The 21971-nt window shown below is 51.2% G+C and overlaps 1 protein-coding gene and 2 long non-coding RNA genes across 8 annotated transcripts in view; 1 reads left to right on the forward strand and 2 right to left on the reverse strand.

Moving 5' to 3' along the window:
- Nucleotides 1-21971, forward strand: part of COL15A1 (collagen type XV alpha 1 chain) — a 153329-nt gene that overhangs the window by 98641 nt on the left and 32717 nt on the right. For 4 of the 6 annotated variants that reach the window (XR_010382748.1, XM_064490341.1, XM_064490340.1 and 1 more), the window contains 12 exons: nt 1560-1669; nt 3932-4078; nt 5349-5501; nt 7528-7677; nt 8209-8349; nt 11748-11807; nt 12944-13036; nt 14212-14337; nt 14907-14969; nt 20747-20782; nt 21201-21341; nt 21532-21600. Coding sequence is in view for 5 of the 6 variants with exons in the window: in XM_064490341.1 (XP_064346411.1) it covers nt 1560-1669; nt 3932-4078; nt 5349-5501; nt 7528-7677; nt 8209-8349; nt 11748-11807; nt 12944-13036; nt 14212-14337; nt 14907-14969; nt 20747-20782; nt 21201-21341; nt 21532-21600 (1289 nt within the window). In the remaining variant the exon portion in view is untranslated. The remainder of the gene's footprint in view (nt 1-1559; nt 1670-3931; nt 4079-5348; nt 5502-7527; nt 7678-8208; nt 8350-11747; nt 11808-12943; nt 13037-14211; nt 14338-14906; nt 14970-20746; nt 20783-21200; nt 21342-21531; nt 21601-21971) is intronic. The other 2 variants (XM_064490342.1, XM_064490343.1) reach the window with 2 other exon arrangements.
- Nucleotides 9392-14320, reverse strand: LOC135322286 (uncharacterized). Its single transcript, XR_010382750.1, has 3 exons — nt 14246-14320; nt 13758-13832; nt 9392-9750 (listed from the first exon to the last, which is right to left on the reverse strand). It is a non-coding gene; the product is annotated as an uncharacterized LOC135322286 (long non-coding RNA).
- On the reverse strand, nt 10341-11674 carry LOC135322287 (uncharacterized). The gene is made up of 2 exons (XR_010382751.1): nt 11605-11674; nt 10341-10814 (listed from the first exon to the last, which is right to left on the reverse strand). It is a non-coding gene; the product is annotated as an uncharacterized LOC135322287 (long non-coding RNA).

Here is a 21971-nt window from a genome sequence, read left to right on the forward strand (position 1 = left end):
AGGATCTCAGAGGGAGGGGTGGGGTGGGGCCGAGGCTGCAGGGTGAGGACCTCTCCTGGACTAAGGGGCAAGTGCAGAGGAGATGGGACACAGTCTTAGCACAGCTCGCCTGTTCCCTGGGATCCTCCAGAAGGCTTCTGTGGCAGACACAAGGCCAAACGGAAACAGCAGACTGGCTGGGAGGTCCCCGTTCTTGTTGAGAGGACAGCTCAGACAGTGAGGAGGAAGGGGCTGAACCCCGAGCCCTGTCCCTGGCTAGGGAGAGCCTACCAGGAGTTTTACTCCAAGGGTCCTGACACCCTCTTGGCCCAGGGCACGCCACCCCAACCTCCATCCCCCAGGGTGGGGACTCAGAGGCCTGAGGTCCCTCCAGCTGCGAGCACAGCACCCCCTGGTGGTCAGAGCAGGGAGGATGTGAGAGTGATTGTGGGGGGCTGACCACTCCTGGGCATTCAGCCTTTTCAGTGCGTGTGGGCGCAGAGTCCCTTGAGTAGTTCAGCATCTTCCCCCGACACTGTCCTTCCCAGGGGACATGCATGAGCACAGTGTGTCTGGAAAGGACTGGCTTCAGGGCCCCTCCCAGCTCTTACTCTCTGTGGGACCTTGTTCCTCCTTTGCAAAATGGAGTTAATAATCATAAAGTGCAAATGTGCAAATCAGAGCAGGACACACACTCTGTGGGGAGACTGCAAACATGGGACTCCTGCCTTGGCTCTGCCCACTGGCTGCAAGGTGGCAGGGAGGTCCTTGTGGGTAGGACAGATGGGCCAGCAGGTGGATGACATGAGGGAGTGCACAGGGCATGGTTAGCCAGGGCCCAGCCCATAACAGGTGGGCATTCATCTTAGCAGAATGTCTTTTTCTTTGCTTGAGGACTCCGTTTGTTTTTTACATTGCAAAAGAAATGTGTGCTTGTGGTAACAGTTCAATCAGTGCGGAGTTGTATGAACCAAAATAGTAGTTTCCTGTCCTGTCCTATGGAGGAAACCAATATTAAATACTGTGGTTTAGCCAAGTGTGTGTGGTTTATCTGCACACACTCAGATGTACATATCTATCTATTTTATATGTTATATATAATAATTATGTAAATTATAGTGATGATAATATATGCAACGATGATAAAACACGTATACTTTTACAAATACAGACCACACTGACAATGAACATTTATCAACTGCTAACTCTAGGTCAGGCGCTGTCCTCAGTGGTTTTCTTGCATTAACTTTGCAACATATAATCCTCAAAAATGACCCCATGAGATAGGAATTAGGATCCCCTATTTGTAGATGAGGAACCTGAGCCACAGGTTACATGACTTGCTGCAGGTCACATTCCTAGTAAGTGGCAAAGCAGGGTTCCAGTCCAGCAGTGGGTACCAGAGCCTGTGAAGGGAAACCACTGTGTAATTCTGCCTTTTGACGTCTGTTTTTCTGCAACTTTTTCTTCCTCTTAATCCTGTGTTATGGACATCTTTTCAAGTCCTAGGTGCAGAAATACATCATTATTTTTCAGTTGCCAAGTGCAGTTATTAATTAGAGAATGCCTGCTTCCTATAGGGTCTGGTGAGATCCTGAATGACACGCTGGAGAGAGTGCATACTGTGGATGGTGTCCTCGTTACAGACACTGGCTCGGGGGATAGGGGCTTCCCTGATGTCATTGAAGAGGTGAGTGAATGGTACATTTCATTTGATAAGTCTGTAGTACATTTGCTTATTTCAGACTTAACGGTGACTTGTCTCGGGCACCATGTAGAGAGCCACGAGGATTTTAGTTGAACATCATGGAGACTGCCTCCCTCCCGCTGGTACAGAGGAGCAGGAGTCCCAGGGCCCCAGAGGCTCTCCGGGGATGCACCAGGACAGGGAGGAGAGGCAGCGCAAGCTGGTCCTCACACCTGCCCAGAGATGAATGCTGGGTCCTCACCAGGGCACCCACCTCCTTCCTGTTATGAAGATGCACAGCCTCTTCCGCCCTTTGGCAGAATCGGATTAACTGCAGGCATGTCTGCTTTATTGTTTGGTAATTGGCTTTTCCACCTGCAAAGCCAGTTGTTTAAATGCTGGACACAGGAGGATGCCAAATTAAAGCCAGCGTATGATTCTCACTTCTGGCCTCTGCTAAAAACCCAGTGTCCGCTCATTCTCTTCCCTATCCTAGGATGAGAACTCAGACACTTCTGTACTCTCCCAGTCACTATCTGGTAACAGCCTATTTTCACAGATATTTCCAAAGTCCAGTCCACTATAATATGAAGAATTCAATAGAAATACAACCAGGAGACTGCCAGGGAAGGAAGCATGGTTAGGGATTTCCTCATTTTTTTGCTTCTCTCTCTTCCCTCCCATCACTACCCCCCACCCCCATCTCCAGCAGCTGTTTTTAACATCTGCAGAGTCTGGCCCACCTGGAGGAAAGGGCACATGTGACTGGTCAAGAAGATATCTGATTGCTAGAACATTCTCTCATTCTTCTGTGACTCTCAGAGGTCCTCCTGCAGGAGACCGAGGATCCAAGCTTCCACCCTCTGCTGATCACCCAGATTCTCTACGGGCCCCTTTGGGTGGAGTCCACCCTGGGATGGCTTTAGCTGGCTCCCTTTGGAGGGGTCATATCATTCTATCACCAGGAAAACAGCTGCAGGACAGACACCTCTCTGTCTCCTTCACTCTGGGTCTAGATGGCTCCCTGCTCTTGCCTTTGGTATTTCTCTAGAGGGAATTAAACACCAGTCCCTTTGCCTCCCAAAGTCCAAGGACTCCATATCCAGCTCACCAAATGGTTTGTAGTGAGGAGAGGGGAGGGGAAAAGCCACAGCACACTGAGAATTCTCTCCAAAGGAATTCTGACTCTAATCACTCAACCCCTTAACAAATTTGTTACCTGTTCTTATGTAGCCCAGGGGCTGGTGATGGGCTAATGCTGGTGGAGCTGATTCCATTGCACTGTCACTTAGCATGTCCTGCACGAGTGGTCTGCCTCCTCCTTTTAAAATATGCAGGGTACCTGAGGCCTGTGGAATTGTACTTGCCCTTTGCAACTTTAGCTGACATTGAGTCAGAAAAAAAATATCATTTTAAAATCCTGTGCCATCATCTTTTCTCTGTTTTTTGGGACAATATAGTTTGGCAAAGATTTAATATGTTATATGAAAAAAGGGTTCTGTGGTCAAGTAAGGTTGGGAAATGATCTGCTCTTGATTCTTCTTCATACAGGCTCTGAGAAGTCCTGCAACAAAGAAGTCTGTCTAACTTTGACCAGGCTAGTGTTTTTAGTATCCAAAGGAACTACTTTTTGCAACAAAACAAAACCCCACCCAAAAGTAAAAGGAAAAATAAAACAACTGAGTGAAACTGAGATAAAACATAGTTTGGTGACACCAGCAGCCAAAGCTGCTCTCTGTTGCCATGTCCTACATCTGCTGTGCAACCTTCATAGAGTCTGTCTGTGCATTTCCCAAGGAAATGGAGTCACAGGGAAAGAGAGGGGTGACTGGTCTGGAGAAGGCTGAGGATGAGGCTGATGCCTGGGCATCTCTGAAGCGCCGTCATGGATGAAGACATTCATCCTATCCTTATGGCTCCTGGACACATAGGGGAGGTCACAGGAACACAGATAGGTCTAGACAGAAGTGTCCAGCACTGGAGCAGGTGTCTCAGGAGGCAGTGATTTCCCAGTCATTGATGTGGCAAATAGATGCTTGGAATCAAACAGGAGACACAGGTGCTTTGCAGTCCCTCCTGCCACAGGGATTCTGGGACTGTGTGGAGCTGGAGTAACGTCATAGATAAGAAAGTGCTTTGAGGAAATGAAGCTACAGAAATGCAAGGTGCTGGAGGGGTACGGGCAGTCTGTTCGCTCCAGCCACAGGTGCGTGGATCAGGGCTATGGGCAAGTGATGAGGTCCTAAGTGATGCCTTTGTTCCCAGGGCTCACCTACTGAAGAAGGTTTAACAGCAACAGCAGCAGCCGAGGTGCCCATCAGCACTGCCAGGGAAGCAGAGGTCGACATTGTGCCCACCGGGGGACCGAAGCTCTCCACATCCACCGAGGACTCCGGGGAAGGGGTCACTCTGGTAAGCAGCTCAGAGTGCATGCTCTGCTTCACCTGTTTCTGGAGTCTGGGTGGGAGCAGTCGCTGGCCTTCCTCATCTGTCTGCAAAGTGCAGAGTGACAGCCAAGTCCAAGTGGACACTGATTTGGAGGCCGAGGCATCTTTTGACTCACTCAGCAGATGTTAGTGGAGTGCCGTGCTGCACTGGGCACCAGGTGAACAGGATGGACCCAGTTCCTGGGGACAGAGAGGCAGGCGGTGCAATAGGAGAGCACAGGGGAGCACCAGAAGGGGCCCAGAACCCAGACCTGGGGGACCAGGAAGACTTCCTAGGGAAAGGATGCCAAGGGAGAGACCAGGGGGATGCTTAGAAGTGGCCTGGCAGCCGGGAGGGAGACGGTGTCCCAGGAGGTGGGCCAGCTGGAGAAAGGCCTGGAGGCATCAGTGAGAAAATACAAAGTCCTAAAGACGTGCAGCGTGCCTGCGGGGCCTCTGAGACTGTGGGCGCAGGGAGAAGGAGCCGAGTGTCCCGCAGGAATGCGGAGTCACTGGAGGGTATTAAAGAAGGGAGTGATGTAATCTGAGTAGGATTTTGGAAAGATCACTGAAATCCTGAGTAGGGCGAGGATGGGGGAAGGAAACTGGAGGCAGGGGGGTGGGTTCGGAGGCTGTGTCTCCATCTGGGCAGGGGGAGGTATTGACTCGCCCTGGGAGTGGCCAACGATTTCAGATCCTGCAAGAGTCCCGGTGAGTAAGGGCCTGGAAAGCTTCCTTTGGATCTGTCCCCGTGACGACTAGTGACCTCGGGGAGGGCAGTTTTAAGAATGTGGGAGGGGTGCAAGGCAGAGGGCATTAAGCTAGGAGAGAGAGGTTCAGGAGGTGGTCTCTGAGGCTAGCCAACCCCATCACCAAGGAAGCTCTGCATTCCAGGACCTGGGTTTTGTCCCAGCACCACGACCTGGGTGCTCAGTGGAAGCTGCACTCTCAGGAGTCATGGAAGGAGGATGGTGGGGACAGTGAGCGCCAAGTCACTAACGTTGGCAGGGGTGCGGGGTGAACCACACAGGTACATGCTGGCCTTGGGGCTCACACCTTGGGCTGTATGCAAGGTCCAGTCTTCCATGTGGGAACACACTCGGGGCAATGGTGTAAGGTGAGGCTGTGGGTGGGCAAGTGCTCTGAAGGCACAAGAGTGACAGGATGCAGGTGCAGGAGGCGCCCTGCAGTCCCCTCCCTCCAATCACAGCACAGTGGATCATGGACGGGGGCCCTTGTGATGTCTTCCTATTCAGGGTCCAGATGATGAAGAAGGTTCGGCAGCGACAGTGGCTGGGGAGGCCGAGGTGCCCGTCAGTAGTGCCGGGGAAGCAGAGGCCAGCAGTGAGCCTACCAGAGGACTGACCCTCTCCATGTCCATCCAGGACCCTGGGGAAGGGGTCACTCTGGTAAGGGGTGTAGAGTGCTGGAGGGTTGAGTTCAGGGCTGGGAGCAGGTCCTGCCCTTCTCAGTGGGCCCATCTCTATTCTGTTCAGCAAATCCAGAGGAACCAGAGTGGGGAGGGCACACCTCTGACCAAATACTCCCTCAGATGTGGAGTTTGCCAGTGCCTGGGTGAGCGTGCTGTGGTCCCTGGAGGCATGGGACTGCACAGGCTGATAGTGGCCCAGTAGGGAGATGGGTGAGTCAGTGAGGTAGGGGTGAGTCCAGGGCTGATACAGGGGTCAGGAGCCAGGGTGTGAGTGGAGGAGGTGTTGGAGGGCACAGCCTGGCCCATTTCTGGGCCCAAGCACAAGCGGTCAGAGGGCAATGGAGGGGCAGGGTGCAGCAGGCCTGGCATGGTCCCAGGGCATGGCCAGGCCTTCTCAGCCCTCTCCTTAGGCACCATGGGGACACTGTTTCCAACTCCTGAAGGCAGGACATGATTATTCCAGGACACTTTGTAAGTCTGTCCTATAATATTATTATACTGGATGTCCTGTAAGTTCTTCAGACTCAACAGATTCAAACCTAGACTCGCCTCCACCCCTCCTGTGTTCGTTCCTGTCTCAGATGATAGGACCATTGTCCCCCAGTGGCCTTATCCGGAACTCTCCACCCTCTTGCTTACTTCCCACATTCCATCACGTGTCAAGTCTTGCTGATTTTCCCACCTCAACACATCACAGATCTGCCTCTTTCTATCCTCCTCCTGTGCCAGCCGCCTGGACCAAGCCACTGTGTCCCCAGCCCAGGTGATGGCTAAGGCCCCTCCTGGCCTCCTCTGTCCTCTCCCCTGACTCCTCCTGGTGGGGGCAGCTCTCTGCGAGGGGCCTCCCATTGCCCATGCTGCAGACCCTGCTCCCCGACCTGGCCTCCAAAGCTTGCAGGGTCCAGCCTTGCCAGCCTCAGGGACCACATCTCAGGCCACTGTCCCTGCTCTGGATGCTCCAGCCTCACTGACCTCTTTTCAGTTTCTTGAACACGCCACTCTCCTTCCTGGCTTAGAATCTTCCCATTCTCTCTCCTCTCTCTGGAACCTCCCTCCCCTCCTTTAATTCCTGCTTATCCTTCAGAGTTCAGCTCAACCCCCACTTCATCTGGGAGGTGCCTCCCAGGCTGTGAAGTCTCCCCATCAGACACATTCATGGCACCCCGAATTTCTCCTTGGAAGAATGAACTTGTTCACTAAATAAAATAGTTCATTTCTGGCTCCCTACCAGGCTGCAGGCTCTGAGAGGCCAGGGATCGTGTTCATCTTGCTCAGTGGTCTGTCTTCATTCCTGCAGAGGTTGGGGCCTCAGCAGTTGTTTGCTGAGTGAGTGCGGGGTCGTCAGGCTATCCCGTATCAACACTGGCCTTTGAGTCATTCCGCACTTTCCTCCAGCCTTCACCCCGGGTCTGGCGTCCATGCAGGGAAACTTGACGCTGGGGAGCATGTGCCCTGGCCAGGTGACGAGCTCTCCAGGCCACTTGGCCGTTACGTGGATTATTTTAATTAACAAATCGTCATCACCACCACCTTCTCCTCCTTCCTCCTCTTCTCTTTCTTCTCCTTCTTCCCTCATCCCATCCTCCTCCCCTTTCCTTTTTCTTTAAGGGCAAGTCCCTTGTCACAGGTAAGAAAACTAGGGAGCAGTTCCCAGTTCTACTGAGTCCTTCCTCAGCAGAAACTAGAGCTTAACTAGCAGAGCTGTCTGGAAAGAGAAGGGCTCCCTGTGGAGGAGGGGAGCTCCCGTGACTGAGGGTGCGCGGGTTGGGAGAAGGCACTTGGCAGAGGTGTGCTGGGGACTCCTACTGGGGCAGGGAGGGGGTGACCTGGGAGGGGCCTTCTGACCTGGAGTTCTGGGGTTCTGTGGGCTAAGGCGAGGTCCTAGATGCACTGTGGCCATGTGTTTATCTGACAGCCTCGGCGGTGTCCTCCCTGCAGTCACACACCCGCCAACCAGGGGTATGGACGAAGTGGCATGATCCCTTATGCCAGTTTCGTTTCAGGGTCAAATCAGTGAAGAAGGTTTAACTACAGCAGCAGCGGCCGCAGAAGTGCCTCTCATCCCCTTTGAGGAAGAGGAGGCCAGCGGGGTCCCCACCGATGGCCTGGCTCCCCTCACACCCACAGCGGCCCCCGAGCAAGCGATCACTTCTGTGAGTGCCTCCTGGCATCCTCTCTGGCTCACAGCAGGGAGAGAGGTCAGGGTCCTGAGACAGGAGCAGTTTCCAGGCTTCCCAGAGCCAAATGCACATGCAGCTTCGTTAAAACGAATAACTGGGTCAGCACCAACCAGAGGGTGGCCGAGTGTAACTGAAGGAGCATGGCACAGGGGTCAGGGGAGCAGGCTGTGTCCCGACCCTGCCACCCCAGCTTTGTCCAGGGAGAACTTTCTCAGAATGTGGCCCAAAGTTAGATGGGTTGCTGGAGGGAGAGGCAGTGAGCGCCTCTTACTGGGAAGGGGGCTTAGAGGAGACACATGTTTCAGAAGAAGATTATGAGCCTGTGGTTCTCTGAATGTGTTGGCAGTAAAGGGTAATGACAGTCGTAGGTAGGAAAGTGCTTTGAAATTGGCCTAGCACCAAGGAAGCACCTGCAAGGACAGTCAACAAAACTCCCTGGCAGCCGTGCGCACATTGCATCGTGGGTGAAGTGACGTGATTCCCCGTGTTGATTTGGCTTCTCAGGGTCCTGGTGATGAAGACTCAGTAGCAGTGGCAACCGAGGAGCCCTTTATGGCATCTGGGGCAGAAGAGCTGGGCGGCGCCCCCCCGGAGGGGCCCCTACTCCCCGTACCCACGGTGGCTCCTGAAAGGGGGGTCCCTCTGGTAAGCAAAGATTTCACTTCCTAAAGAGGAGTGAAGATTTGACTTGGCCAGTCTTACAGAGGGGGGAAAGAAAGGTCAGAGTCGTGGGAGGGGCCTGCCCCTGCCTCTCTCAGGGGTGGGTTTTCATTTTGGTTTGCAAAGTGTGGAATTTGGGCATTTGAGGGTCTTCCAATCTGGGAACACATAAGGAAGCTACAGATGGTAGAGGAAAAAGCAAGAGGTGAAAATCTAGGGCACCTGGCTTTGTGTCCCACATTGCCCACTTCTTCCATTGAAATGAGAACTTTCTAACAGGCAGAGCTGCCCAAAGATACAGAGGCCCCATCTCAAATGTCACGAGAGTCCCATCCTGGAGGTGGGAAGGCTTGTAAGACTTGGCAGGGACTGTGGAGGAAATAGAAGTATCAAAGGTGTGTGTGTATGTTGAGGGGGGCTGGGGTGAAGGTATTCGAATCCCTTCAAATGTGAGTTTCTGTGATTCTGGACTGTAACTGTAGGACCTCATGCAAATCCTTTTCTTTGGGCCTCAGTTTCCTTCCTCATCTGTAAAAGAGGGTGGTTGTGAATTCAAGTCAGAATGCAGGTCAGGGAATGTTTGGAAAGCTCTGTACACATATGGGAGGTTGTCGCCACTTAAGGGCTGTAACTTTGTCCCTTAGAAATGGGAAACCCAGAGCTGGCCCTTAGCGTGGGCTCGTGTCAATTGGGGAATTAAATTGCCCTTCAAATGTCAATATTTTTAAGAGAAAGTATTCCATTGGTGACCAGCTTGGGCCAGCCAGTTCCCCGAGTAGCCCTTGGTCACACATGCTTTCAGAGCCTTGACTCACGCTACAGGCATGTGGTCCCTCTGCCACAGAGCTCAGGGCTGACCTGGGACAGGAGGGGCTGTGGGAGGGACGTCCGAGAGCCCACTGGGAGTCCTGAATGCCCACTGCTCCACTGGCCCCGTGGTCACCAATCCCTGTGACTGCCCCTTTATTTAGAATTGCTTGTTCACTCACTGACGTGCTCACTGACTCAGTGCACAGCAACTCAGGGCCCTCGGTCCAGACACTCAGCATTGGGGTGAATTTGACCTCGTTCCTATCCCCAAGGAATTCACAGTCAAGGGGCAGGAAATAAGCCATTTGCACTGACATTTATTAAGCACTCTGGGTTCCAAGTTGATCTGATTCTGTGCACCTCACCACCCTCGTACAAGGTGTGCCATCTCCATTTTCCAGGTGAGAGGAGTGAGACTCAGGGAAAGAAACATGCTGCTGTGGCAGGCCTCTAAGAGCAGGGCCGGGATTTGAACCCGGGTAAGCTGGCCTGCAGCGAGCTCATGTCCTGGGGCGGCCCCAGGCTGGGAGCCAGGAGGCTGAGGTTCTGACTCATGGTGAGTCTCCATGTTGCCATCTATAAAAGGAGGGGGTGAGCAAGAACTCTGGGTTTTAACCCTCTCTGCATCTTAGAGACACCTGGCAGCTTAGGCCACTGCAGGTGTCTGAGTGCACTGCCAGACCAAGTAAGGAGCCCCTAGTGTCCCAGGGCTCCTGCTCGGAGGAGCCTCTACTGGGCAACTTACGTGGCCCCCACCAGGCTGGCTGTGATGCCTGCGGCTCCCCCCCCCACCCCGGCTCCTGCACTGTGACTCCCTAAACAAAGTCCCCCTGCTCTTCTGCTCCTCACCCCAGGGGACACGCAAACACCAAGACCGCATCTCCCCGCGGTGATGCCGCGTCGGGTGCAGCAGAACCGGCTGGCCGCGTGCCTTCACACAGAGCCAGTTCTCGTTTTCCTTTTTCTTAAAAAAAAAAATCTGTTTATTATAGAAACTCTAAAAATTCACAAAAGGACTTAGAATCCTATAATAACCCCCCACATACCCATCTCTCAGCGTGAGCAATTACCCACATTATGCCAGCTGCTCCACCTCCTATGGCCATTTTTTGGAGTAGAGGGAAGGGGAAGGCTGGAGTGTTTTAAGGCAAATCCCAGAGATATCATTTAACTCAGAAATACTTTAATGCGTATCGATAATAGGTTGATCTGGGACCTCTTTTTTCCTTAGCCACAGTGTCATCCATTAGTGGTAATAAGGGATGTCATTATCCACTTAACAAAATTAACAATGGCTCCTTCGTGTTTTCTAATACTCTAGCTGTTTAAAAATGCCTTTTGACAGTTTGAGTCTGAATCCAAACAAGGTCTGTGCTGGGCTTGGTTGATGTGTCTCTTAAGTCTCTTTTAGTCTGTGATTGTCTGCCACCTACTTTTTCCTTTTTGCCATTGATTTGTTGGGGAAACTGGACCAGTTGTCCTTAGATGCTTTATATTTTCTGCTTTGAGAAGTTGGCGCTTGGTGAGGGCCCAGTGAGACCAGCTGGGCTGGTGGGAATTGAGAAATTCTTTGTCGACTCATAGTAACACCATAAAATTGCATAATGTTGACCCAGACACTTCCGTTCTAGGAATCGACCCTAAAGGAGACAGTTTGATATGTAAAAAGGCTTCATGTACATGGATGTTAATCTCAGCATTGTCCATAATGGAAAAAAACTGGACAGAGTTTAACTAGCCAATGGTACGAGGGTTAATTGAATTAAAGGATGTTCAAATAATGGAACTTTATGCAGCTGTTAAAATTATACTTATTAGGAGTAGTTAGTGATGGAGGAAAATGCCACATAATATTAAGTGAAAAAAGCTCGTTATGAGCGTGAGTATACTGTGTGGTCTTAACGGTTTAAAAATAGACACACGTAGACACCCTGGAAGGAATACCCTCCCTAAATGTCAGCAGTTGTGGCCTTCAAGTGGTAGAAAGGTGCAGGTTGATAGGTTCCTAACACACGGTAGTGTTTCCACCCAAGAGGGCTTCTGACTTTTCCAAAAAGATTTTTTAAAAGCTCTATGGAAAAAGGAAGGGAGGCGCGGAGAAAGGGAGAGACGTACACGCAGCACGTCCCTGATGGAGACAGGTCACCCTGTGTGCCTGGGTCAGGAATCTGACACAAATTGAAATGAATGCCCTGATTCCTGAGCAAATAGTTTTAAAAGCACAATAAGGAGAGTCAAGGGAGCGCTCGCTCTGGAATATCTTCAGGATCATTTTGAATCTCAGAGTCACCCAAGGCAGCGGGTGAGCAGGGCATCACGCCTGGCTCTGCCCCACCCCTCTCTGTTTATTCATGCATAAGATTGGGATCACAGAACCTTTTCTCCGGGTTGTGGTGAGGATTAAATGAGTTAATACAAGGAAAACTTTACCTTCCATATAGTATACGCTCAACAAATTAGTATATGGAACTCCTGCATAAGCCTTATCTTAGGGTGAGCACAGTTTCTGGAGAGAGAAGAGGGCACAGTGGGAAGGGGTGTCCAGTGCTCCACTGATACCTGGTTCTCTTTAGGGTGAAGCTGAGGAGGGGCTTCCTGGTTTCCCTGGATCTGCTGGGCCCGCTGGACCCACGGTGAGATTCGCCCTGGGCTCGTCACATGCAGTGTGCAGGGGCCAGGAATGCAGCAAAAAGCCACAGGCAGACCCTTCCTTTCAGCCCCCACGTGCCTTCCAGTCAGACCTCAGGGCTCTCTCAGGGAGCCCAGGAGCAGAATCTATTTACACCCAGTTTATATCTTGTGCCCTAAAAGGCCCCAGGTCCCAAGATGGACTCGTCACCCTGCCCCCAGACCTGCTCTCCCCTCAGGGTTCCCTGCTCTGGGAATGAACCCCATCTTCTGGTCACCAAGAGAGAAACCAGGAAACGTCCCTGCAGGCCTCCCCTCCCCCTCTCCCATCCAGTCAGTCCCCAAACACCCAGTCTAGCTGTGCAGCACCTCCTCAGCCCTCGGATGGTGGCATCAGCCTCCTAGCTGGTCTCCCCACCTCCATATCACCACCTCCCTCCTCCCACCCCACACACCCCACCGCCACCTTCCTAAACTCAGCTCTAACCCCTAACCCAGCTCCTCCTTGTTCAGTGATTGAATTAGGCCTCGCCTGGTTCCCGTCTTCAGGAATTAAGTACCACTAAAGGTGTTCTGTAAATTCCCTTTTGCTCCTGGGAGGAATTTGATGACATTCAACAAGTACACACTGAGTGCCTTCTCGATGCCAGATCTCATGCTGACACTGGGCACCCAGAGGTGTCTTGGGATTGGGCCAGCCCTGAAGGAGTCCTAGTCTAGAGGGACTGACAGACATACACGACTGAGATTCAAGTCAGGTGGTCCTACTGCCAAAACCAGACGTCCACAGAGGCTGGTGGGAACAGAGAAGGAGAGAGAAGTCTGTCTGAAAATGGGGTTGGGTGGGGGGCTTCATGGAGGAGGGGACCATGGAATGGGGCCTTGAAGGATGAGTAGGGATTTGAAAGGCAGGAAAAGAGGCTGCAGGGTTGTGAGAGTGTCCTGTGTGTGAGGACTGGCCTCACAGCTGGGAGGGGGAGAGGGAGGAGGGCAGCTGTAGAGGGGAGGGGGCAGAAAGGCCAGAAGGAAAGCTGGCAGCAGCAGTTACGGGACCACAGAATATGGGAAGACTTTCAGTGGCATGGCTGTCCTTGGAGAGTGGCAGGTGAAATCAGGTTGTGGGAACTTTTTCTCTCTGCAGGTGGGAGCGGAGGCTGAAGGCTCTGGCCTGGGCTGGGGCTTGGATGTTGGCTCTGGCTCTGGGGACCTGGTGCGCAGTGAGGAGCTGTTAAGAGTGAGTGTGAAGGGTGAAGTGGCCTGGCATCTGGGGCAGGCTTCCTGAGGACGCAGGAGGGAGGGAGTGGGACGGTAACAGATGAAACTCGATTGGCCGTGTTGCTAATGCTAATGACGGTTGAGGCTAATGGTGAGCTCCTGGGATTCACTGGACTTTTCCCTCTATGTTTGTGCATGTTTGGCATTTTCCACTTTGATCGGTGTTATTTTAAGTGAGACTGAGCCTTGACTTATAGTCAGTACCCCCATATTGCCACCTGCCTCCTTCCCCTGGCAGCCGTCTCCAGCAGGCTGTTCCACAGCACATACGCCCATGACCTTCACCTCTACACTCTGGCTCTGTCCCCCCCCCTTTACCCATTCCAGAGACCTGCTGGCCTCTCATCTAGATAGCATTTCACACTGTGGCTTCCGGATCCTCCTTGAAACCCTCCCTACCCTGAGGCAGCCTCCTTCCTCCCTCTCCAGACCACTCTTTCAGCCCCTTTCACACCTCTTGCTCTCCCAGCCTCTTGCCCAAGACTGGGCCCCCTTTGGTCCCCCTAAAGCTCCCCCTGGGGGCACTTCTCTCCTCCAGCTGTGGCTCGTACCTCTGTCCCCAGGGCCCCACCCTCATCTCCACCCCTTCCTCTGAGCCCTTGTGCTGAATCCCCACCTAGACACCTACTCAGCTGCCCTTCTGCCCCCTTGTGACAGGGCTGGAAGGGTTCAGGACTCACCGGATGAGTGGAGCGGGACCCCGTTGGGACTTCCAAGCTGGTGGGATCCGCCAGCCCAGCCAGAGGCAAAAGAGACTAGTACATTGCAGAGATATTTTAAACAAGGGTTAACAATAGGCAGTTTGGGACTGACCTCTAAGGTAATCAAAAACTAAATAAGAGCGTCTCTGAGAATTCCACCGAATTGGATTTTTATTGTATACATGCATCTAGGGAGAAAACATGACATAATGGGCTTAAAAAGACCTGGATTCAAATCCCAGATCTGCTAATTAGCTGTGCATGTGAGCCCTTGAGCAAGTCACATCATCTCACTGAGCCTCAGTTTCCCCATCTTCTAAGTGGGAACACGAGTCCCTACTTGCAGAGTTGTTGTCAGGAATGGAAAGAATGAATGGAACATATATATTTATCCCCTCTCACACTGTTTTTTAACAGGGTGTCTGTCTTTTAGGGTCCCCCAGGCCCCCCGGGCCCACCTGGCTTACCTGGGCTTCCAGGAAAACCAGGAACCGATGTTTTCATTGGACCCCCTGGATCTCCTGGAGAGGATGGACCTGCTGGTGAACCCGGTCCCCCGGTGAGCTGCTGAAGTCATCTCCCCTTCCCTGTGCCCATGGGGCTTCCTTTAGCCAAAGAGGGCGTACAGACTGCAGACCCCAGCACTAAGCCTCTCAGCAGGGGATGAGCGGCTAGCTAGTATTTGTAAACAAAAATCCTGCTCAGCTGAGACATTACTAAGGCTCCTAAGAAGCAAAGCCAAGAAAAACGTCACATTACATGTTGTTTCGCTGCTTTATCTTAGTCAGTGTAGGAAATGCAGGCTCATGCAGAATCTTGGAATCACAGGACATCAGTGCTGGGCCTGGGGTAAGAAGCCCCCAGGGGCCATCTTGTCCAGCCCTGCCCCCTGAGTCCCTGCAGAAGAGAAAATGTGCCCCAGAGAGTAAAAGACACTCATCTACAGGAGCACAGCCAGCAGTGGCTGCGCAGGGGCTGGGCTGGGTGCTCTGCCAGGGGTCAAAAAGGCTCTGGACCCACCCACCTCACCCACTGGGTCATCCCAGCCCTCACCTGCTTTTCCAAAAAGGGTTCCTGTGTGATTCTTATCAGAGATGTTGTGGGCTGATTGTCCTTGATGTTCTTCAGGGCCCTGAAGGGAAGCCTGGACTTAATGGAGCCTCCGGCCATCCTGGAATGAAAGGGGAGAAGGTACCGGGAAGGGGGGAGGGTTCCAACACAAGGGAACCACCAGGCCTGCCCACCCCGTCTCTGACCTTTAAGCCTGACCTTGCCTCTGATCCTATTCGGATCCTCTCTGCTGGAAGTCTCCATCCTGGGGCTCTTTACGCCCAAACCCGAACTCAGCATCTTCCCCAGCCCACACCTGCATGTCCCCAGCTTCAGAGAGTGGCACCACGATTCGCCTAGTTGTCTGGACTCAAAAGCAGGGTCTTCACTAACTCCTCCCTCCTCTCCCTTCCCTGCCACAATCGGTGCGTTGCCAAGACTGGCCAGTCTGATGTGCACGTCTCTCACCTCTCTCCCCGCCCCCACGTGACCTTCATCTCTCCTTGCCTGCAGTGTGGCATCAGGCTCCTTGCCGGTACCTCTTTCTCCCCACCCACGATCCAGCCTCCACCCACCTGGCCAGTGAAATTTGCTAGAGCAGTCTCTCATCACTCTCCCTCTCCACTGAGAGAAGATCTGAGCCGCCTGCCTGCTTGCAGGGCTGCACCCTCACTCTGTGCAGACCTTCGAGGCCCTTCCAGCCTACATTTTCAGCTCCACCTCCCGCTGCTTCTTCCCGTGGCCTCGGGCCAGCCAGCCAGTCCTACTGAAAGGCTCCAGGCACACTCTTCTTGCACAACCTCCTGGCCTCTGCACATGGTTTCCTCTCTGTCTAGGATGTCCTTTCTCTTTCCTCATCCTCCGAGGCCCAGCTCAGATATATCCTCTGGGAAGCGCTCCTGGACCCTTATGAGCAGAAAGCACCCCTCCCTCCTCCACTTCCCATTAGTACAGGATTGATTCTGCTGGGACCCCTCTTAGCCAGGGATGCTAAGGCTGTTAGCTCTGCTCCCCACCCCCACCCTGACAAGCGGAGCACTGGTACTGTCAGTGTGTCCTCAGGACCCAGCACAGGCCTCTGTAAGCGTCTGATGAATGAATGAAACTTCCTTCAGGTGCCACTTTAATCCTCCACTCCTGGAGTATCGGAGGCCTTCAGTGTCTTCATTCTCTGTAAGCCCTCCTCGTCTTCTGTCTGCTAAGCCCACGTGGTGCCGTGGGGGTGCCGTGCTCCCAGCCTGGTTGATGAGATAAGCTGTGTCCTGCAAAGACGGGCAATAAAGATAAAGTGAGCTTCCTTCTAGAGATGCAGTCATGAGCTTTACTGGAGCTCAGAGGAGGGGGGTCCATCCCAGCTGGGAGAGGGAGTGGAGGCCTTCTGTGTACCCCACCTGGACGAAGTTGTGGAAAATACTGACTCCCTAGACACTGCCATCATCACTGAACTGAATTTCCATTTCCCATCAGCTCTCAAGTGTGTTTATTATAATTGAAACTGCAGCTCGATTTTCGTGGAAAGCTCATTTCTCAGGAAAAGAAGAAACTATTGTTGAGCTTTATAGGACTCATATATACTAACTTTTTCATAAGAAACTAAAATTGGCAGGAAACATCACATTACGTGATTCCCCCTCCACCGCACTTACACACACCCGTCTCGGGCCATGCAAGTACCCACACCCACACTGGCACACTAACACCCGCTCAGGCGCACTCCGCAGCTGCTCAGAGACTCAGTCGTGAGGAGGGCAGCATGCTTGCCCAGGATAATTGTGGGAGATAAATCACATTTTCCCCCCTGAACTTTGGTGTGATATGTTGCCCTGTGTGTATATGATGTTTTCTGGTCAAGGAAAAGCAGACCCTAGAAGGACTTGGAAACTGCATCTGGAGAGCTGGAAAGAAACCTTGCGTATGACATTTACCCACCAGCCCCCAAAAAAACCAAGAAGGAAAGTCTGGATGTGAAATCATGACAAAAACGTGCCGAAGAAAATGAATAATCTCATGGATGTCACACAACATAAAATTCAATGATGCATTTGATCCTTGACTCTCTCCCACAATCTCTTCTTCACACCTCCAGTGACATGGGACTCATTTCCTGCCCAGCAGTGCCTTCCTCCATTGCATGGACACTTGCAGGGAGGTCGTGCCTCATGCCACCAGGACATCAGCCTTTTCTCATCTGCAGGGCACATATTTTCCCCAAAGAATAAGATCCAGTTTATGTGGATGGAAAAAAATATCTTTATATATAATCATTTTCAAATGTGGGGTTGTCATCAAAGTGCGATGTCATTAAGAATTTATCAAAGAGATTCTGTGTTGAGTTTGATGATAGAAATATTCCTTAATTTATTTTCCCCAAATTAAGATGAGCAACTTCTCTGAGAACTTTAGCCCGTGACAGGGTAGGCAAAGAATAGCCTGCTTTCTCATCTGTAGAATGCTTCTGCAAAGGATGCTGAAGACCTTGCTAGAAATGAACCTCTGAAAAATTCCTTTCTACTTTTGCCCTGCAGATTCTACCATCCAGTTCTTCAGCACAGATCAAGGACTAAATCGTTGTCATTTTTTTCGTTCTTTCACCATCTAACTCTTTCATGTTACTCTTCAGTCTCAAAAGGTGCTGGGACACCCATGCAGAAAATAGTTTGTGCTTTGAAATTTTCTTCAGGGCCCAGAATGGCTGAGGAATGTTAAGCTCCCAGGAACTGGCTGTGAGTAATCTCATTGAACAGCTGAAATGTCATTGTTTGGCATTGTAAAACCAGCTTCTCCATGAGATGTCAGAGAAATGCAAGTCAATCATCATCTCCTTCCCTTTCTCCAAGTAATCCCAATTTGGCTTTAAGCAATTCTTTGAATCTTGTATACTAATGAACATGGTACCTGCCTCCCTGCCCCTACAACTACCTGAGTGGTAAACTGCTGTTAACTAGGATCCAGAAATAGGTTTAGAGCTTATAACAACTTGTTTCAATTAAACTCTCCAATATTGGCCTGATTTCCTAGTTTATATCTTCTTTCATCACCAGATGTGTTTGGTACAAAATCTGGATTATAAACCTCCGTAAAACCAAATATACCATAGTCAGTTGTAATTGTAACACATTGTTGAAGTTATTAGTGTAACAAACACCATGAGCAAAACCAGCAGACATCCCCAAGGCAGTAAATTGTGCCATCTCAGCTACCACAACAGAAAGTATATATATATATCCGGGTATTCATTAGGTTTTTTGATGTTGTGTGATGATGAAGTGTACCATTGTTCTTAGCAAATCCAGTTACCATAATGAGCTGGAATTTCCGGTGACTTCTAAACGGTGAATTTACAACATGCAGCTCTTTCTCAGTGTTTTGGCTGTAGAACTGGTCTCTCCATACTTCAGCATCAAAACCACACTTGCAGCTCTGCTGGTTGGGATTCCAGCATGGTGCATAGTGTCACCACATAGTTCCCGCACTGGGGAATGAAGTACAGGTCTACCACCATCATTTTGGCTACCAGGTCTTTGCTGACTCTTTTCACTGGAGCCACCACTTTTCAGTCTGCCTGTTCACGTACAGCCCAGTAACGTGAGTCCTTCCATCCCTGAGCTTATCTGCTCACATTCCAAAATGGTGGCTACCAAATCTGTGAGCCAGTGGAACGGGTCCAAATACTATCTCTTCACAGGTACAAACTGGACAAAATCATCTGTTTCTGAGACAGATTAAATCAAGGTCCAGGATATCTTCTAGAATTTCCTTGGAAACTGCTTCAAGATGTACTCTTGATTTGAAAAGAGTTGGAAAGGCTGTTGAAAAGATAGAGTTTTTCACTTACAAACATATTTTTCTTGAATAGAGCCAACAACACAATAATAGGATTTTCAGAGGATAGAGTAGAGAAGTCAAGAGATGAGGCTAATTTAAGTTCTGTTTCACAATATCCCTGACCACGATTTGACTTTTTACTGGAATAAATGCATAAGGTTGGCACTTCCTTCAGGGACAGATTGCAACAGGCAGCAGATGATGGTGTGGTTGATCACACCCAAGGAGAGCAGACACAGCAGCTTGTAGCCTCTGGATTGAGCAGCAAAGCTGGAACCTACTTCTTTTTGTTTCTACCCTGGGTGGAAGTTTCTCCCAGGTCAGGCCAGCAACGGGGCCCAGCCACCACGACTTCCTTCTCCAGGCACCCCTTCTTCTCCCATCGTCCATAATATCCGGGGCATCTGTAGCCCAATTCTGTAATTCCCTCTTCAGATGTGTCTTTTCTGTGATCCAGCCCTTCAGCAGAAGACCTCCTCTCAACAGTTATTTATTTTTATCTCTAAGCTCTCTAATTGATTCTCTTCTGTAACCACTGTTCTTATTTCATAATAGTTTGTCCTTGTTTCAAGGCTGTAATATGCTCCCTTTTCTCCCTGAGAACATGGAGTATTAGAGTCCTGACTGGATCGTGTTCTTCACAGCTTCCTCGGGCGTACGTGCACTCCACTGTTGGCGTTGTTTCTCTTTTGGAGCATTGCCTTTCCTCAGATGTGTAGTGTTCCTTGCTTGTGTGTTTGCTTTTGAAATTGGAATCTCTCCCTCTTTCATCTGTTTTCTGCTTCTGTTTGTGCAGATTACTGGGGGTGGGGCAGTAGCTGCTCCTGAGACGTGCAGGTTTGAGGAAGGGGATGGGAGGAGTAGGATGTGCTGTCAGGCAGGGCATGTCAACAGCTGAGCTTAGTTTGGGGTGCCCCTGCCTGGACCTCCCAGGGTCAGCCACCTGGGCCTCTGCCCCATCCTTTCGCTCTTGTACTCGGAGTGGAAGGTAATGGGAGATGGGCAGGGCTCCATGGCTGTTCAGCTGCAAAACTCCACCTATCTCCCTGTCAGAACCACACCTGCTCCTGGTTTCAACCACCCCTTTGCCTAATTTCTCTCCACAACTGAAGCCTCTGGCTTCAACTTCCCAGGCTTTCCCTTTGGCATTCCTCACTGATTCAGGTTCAGTGTCACTCACCATCTTTTGTTTGAGCATGACTGTTTTGGAACTGTCCACCATCATTTCTATGGATTTGCTGTAGGAAGGGGAATCTGGCTCAGGGAAAGAAGGGTTTGGGAGAAGGCACCGCCTTAGGTGGCAGGTGTATCGTGGTATCAGGGCCTTCTTTGTGGCCGTGCGATTGCTGGCTCCTTCTCTTATGGGTGCTTCTGTGGTTTCCTTGGAGATTCTCCACTGGGGCCCCCAACTGCATGTAGGGCAGTGTCTGCTGTGGGTGACCACCCCTGACCATCAGCCCCTAGGGGTCCTCCTCTTTGCTCTGAGCTCGCAGCTGGCTCCTTTCTGTGGGATCCACATCTAACCCCAAGGGAAACCTGTACAGTGGCCCACATTGGGGGTGGACATACAACCTGTTTTAGAGCAATACCCCTCCACCCCATTCTGGGGCTGCTCCAGCCAGCTTTCAGTCTTTAGAATTTTCCAGATGAGAGACAGCCATCATTCCACATATCTCCAAAAGCCCCCAGAATACATACTGAGTTCTTGAAGTCTGTTCCCTGGGCTTCAAGGAGGGGACGCACCCCTTTACTTCCATCCACAGGAGGATGGGGAGATGGCCTGTCTGGTACCCTGGCAACACTCCAAGGGAATTCTTCCTCTACAATCTCTCCCCGGTTAATCTGCAACTTCTCTTTTTCACTCTTGAAGTAGATGATGAGCTAATAGTTGAACAATGGGTTTCACAAACTTTCAGCCTGACCTGCCAAGCAAATTGACATCTACCGTAGTGGCTCAGCTTTGAGACACCAGCCAGAACTGAGCAGGAAGGGTCCCATTTTAATGTCCTGTTCCTTGAAAGTCTATAATTCTGCATTTTCTTCTGAACATACCTAATGGAATATATATTCATTGCCTCCCTTTCTTTTTTCAGGGAGAAAGAGGACCTAATGGCTCAGTTGGTGAAAAGGTAAAACAAGACAAAGAAAAGACTTTCTCCTCCTTCCTCCCCTCTCTCTGGGTTTAGTACAGTTGGACTGTTGGGCTGGGGTACTGAACGTATCAGTGTCGTGAAGTAGAGAGAAGCACATCTGGAAGGAACTGCTTGGGGAAGGCAGAGCAGCTGGAGCTGGAGGGGAGTCAATAAGCTGCCAAGTTTTCTCCTTTCTCACCCCCTCCACCCAAGTGCATTCAGTGAGCGCCATCAGCTTATCTCCAAGTGAAACATCACTTGGCAAGACCGCTGCCTCTGTACAATTAAGCAGCACGCATCAGAGAATCCATCCAACTAATCGTTCAAAGAATGCTTTTTCTGACTCAGGCATGAAAGTTATTCCTTCCATGAGTGAACCCAGGGCTGGAGAATCAGCCTGTCCTCTTTCTTACAGGGTGATCCCGGCAACAGAGGCTTACCAGGACCCCCTGGGAAAAACGGACAAGTTGGCACTCCTGGGGTCAGGGGACCCCCAGGGCCTCCTGGACCCCCTGGGCCCCCAGGCCCTGGATGTGCAACGGGACTTGGATTTGAGGTACTTTTCCCCCTTTCTGTGATTAAAAAGCAACGTGCTCCAAGGATTCCTGGAAAGACCAGCTAACTGAACGCGGGTCTGAGGGCCAAGGTGGTGCTGATTCCTTACTGAGCCCCAGCTCCCAGCACCACACCCAGCACAAGTAGGATCTGAATCGGATCTGAAATCCTCATTCTTTTTCCTTCCCTAGGATACTGAAGGCTCTGGAAGCATCAGGCTGTTGCATGAACCCAGAATCTCTGGATCAACGGCTTCAAGTGTACGTTGACTTTTGAGGACTGTCATCTGGATTGAGGAAGCTGAGGGGTGCCATCCTGGCTCTGCGATTCTCAATAATTCACCCTCTCTGTGCTTCCAGCTTCCAGCCTTGCAGTGGGAGGCCATTGCTTTTTACAGCTTGCTTCTTTGAGGAGAGCACAGAGGTTTTGCACAAAACATCTTGTGGGAAAACTTGAAAACCATCTTCATATCCCTCCCTCTCCAATCCTGTGCCATCAAGCATCTCTGCTTCATTGCTTTCTTCCTTTTGCCCCATTCAGGACTCACACTGCCCCATTTCAAAGCCCTGTCCTCCTGACAGGTGTCCCTTCCCGTTGCATCCAGCCCTGGGGAGGTGTGGTCCATCTTCTG

Source organism: Camelus dromedarius, chromosome 10 (genome assembly GCF_036321535.1).
Source record: "Camelus dromedarius isolate mCamDro1 chromosome 10, mCamDro1.pat, whole genome shotgun sequence".
In the NCBI taxonomy this organism is placed as follows: Eukaryota; Metazoa; Chordata; class Mammalia; order Artiodactyla; family Camelidae; genus Camelus; species Camelus dromedarius.